Genomic DNA, 1,590 nt, shown 5'->3' with positions numbered 1-1,590 from the left:
TTTTTCAGTTGAAAAGCAGAGTTCTGACAACATTGTCTAGGAGGACAATGGGGTCTAGGAGTATGTATAGAACATTGGGGTCTAGGAGTCTCCCCTGGTTCAAAACCATCTTTAGAGGCCCTAGCACGCCATTTCTCGACCCGCTCTTTCATTTGAGCCCAAAAAAACATTCATATCTTGTCTGACATCTTTGCTACAAACTCGGGTCTTCAACTCGGGCTTTCAATTGAAGGCCCGAGTTGTAGACCCGAGTTTGTAGCAGCGATGTCAGACAAGATATGAATGTTTTTTTGGGCTCAAATGAAAGAGCGGGTCGAGAAACGACGTGCTAGAGCCTCTAAACATGACAAATGTCTCTAAAGATGATATCTTTTTTCAATTGAAAAGCAGAGTTAGACTTTTCACAAGTCTGTGTACAGTCGGGGATATGTACAGTCGTCGAAGTATGAACCGAACCCCCCGCGCGGCCTATCCTATTACTTATGAGAGGTGATTTTGTATAACTTATCAGAGTATAACGTATGGCAGACTCGACTGTACTTTTCCCACTGAACTACTGTGAATGCATCGCGACCGCTTACGGGCCCCACTACCCCTGAAATTGAGATACACGGTAGCGTATCGGCTGGCCGAGTGCACCGCGTATCTACACACAACGGAGCTTCCCCTTCCATTGTCAGACCCTCGGGTGGAAAGTACTCACTTTCCTCCCGCTCATCAAAGAGCAAAATACAAATTTTCCTTTGCAGGGGTGTTAAAAAAATAGCATGTGTACCTCGGGCGGGAAAACATGACTTTCCGCCCTTGATGCACAATATACTAAAATAGATTAATTAAAAGCAGTTCAATTGGGAAAGAAAAATGTTCTCCTTCAATCTTTTCCAATTATTTAGCTCCTAAAATTGTCAACCAATTATTCATTTTCAGATTGGAGGACAACGCATATCGACAACAGCACGAATAATTCATGCAATCTTCTCATTCCTCATACTTGTATCAATTATTCTCTCGTTCGTTCGTATTATGGCTTGGCTCGACTTCCTGTACATCTGTGGTTACATTAAATTAGCGATAACATTGATAAAATATGTGCCACAGGCGTATTTTAATTACCAAAGAAAATCAACAGTTGGATGGAGTATTGGGAATATATTCTTGGACTTCACCGGAGGCGTGCTGTCTATGCTACAGATGATTTTAAATGCATACAATTATGGTAATTAAACTCAAATATGCGATATTATCTCGGAAACGAGAGATTTGATAAAAAAAAGAGTCAAAAGACCTGCCGCATTACTTCATATATCTAATCCGGAGATTGGCAGCTAAATTATTCTATTGATAATATTTCATTGCCAGTTATTAAAATGGCGATAACCAACAAAAAAATAAAATTCCGATTTCTTTTCTCACCAATAATGGTGCAAAATTTATTTTATGTTATTGCGCTCTACTAAACACGTTTCTAAGCTCGCTTCAAACTCGGTGTTCAATCGTCGAAACATAAAGTAGTTATAATATACTCGTTGGAAAAGCCCATATTTTGCAAAATGTCCTGGAACTTTACAGCCCGGAACGAACATTGAAACA

General features: G+C 39.9%; 1 protein-coding gene across 10 annotated transcripts in view; it reads left to right on the top strand.

Annotated features, from left to right (window-relative positions):
* LOC107040648 (cystinosin homolog) overlaps nucleotides 1-1,590 on the top strand; it is a 25,027-nt gene that overhangs the window by 14,316 nt on the left and 9,121 nt on the right. For all 10 annotated transcript variants that reach the window (XM_029126274.1, XM_029126273.1, XM_029126276.1 and 7 more), the window contains one exon: nucleotides 928-1,216. In XM_029126274.1, the coding sequence (XP_028982107.1) occupies nucleotides 928-1,216 (289 nt within the window). The remainder of the gene's footprint in view (nucleotides 1-927; nucleotides 1,217-1,590) is intronic.

The sequence above is a fragment of the Diachasma alloeum genome, unplaced genomic scaffold, assembly GCF_001412515.2.
Source record: "Diachasma alloeum isolate Michigan unplaced genomic scaffold, Dall2.0 Dall_scaffold_00339, whole genome shotgun sequence".
NCBI classification, from domain to species: domain Eukaryota; kingdom Metazoa; phylum Arthropoda; class Insecta; order Hymenoptera; family Braconidae; genus Diachasma; species Diachasma alloeum.
This window is presented reverse-complemented; position numbering and strand designations above follow the sequence as displayed.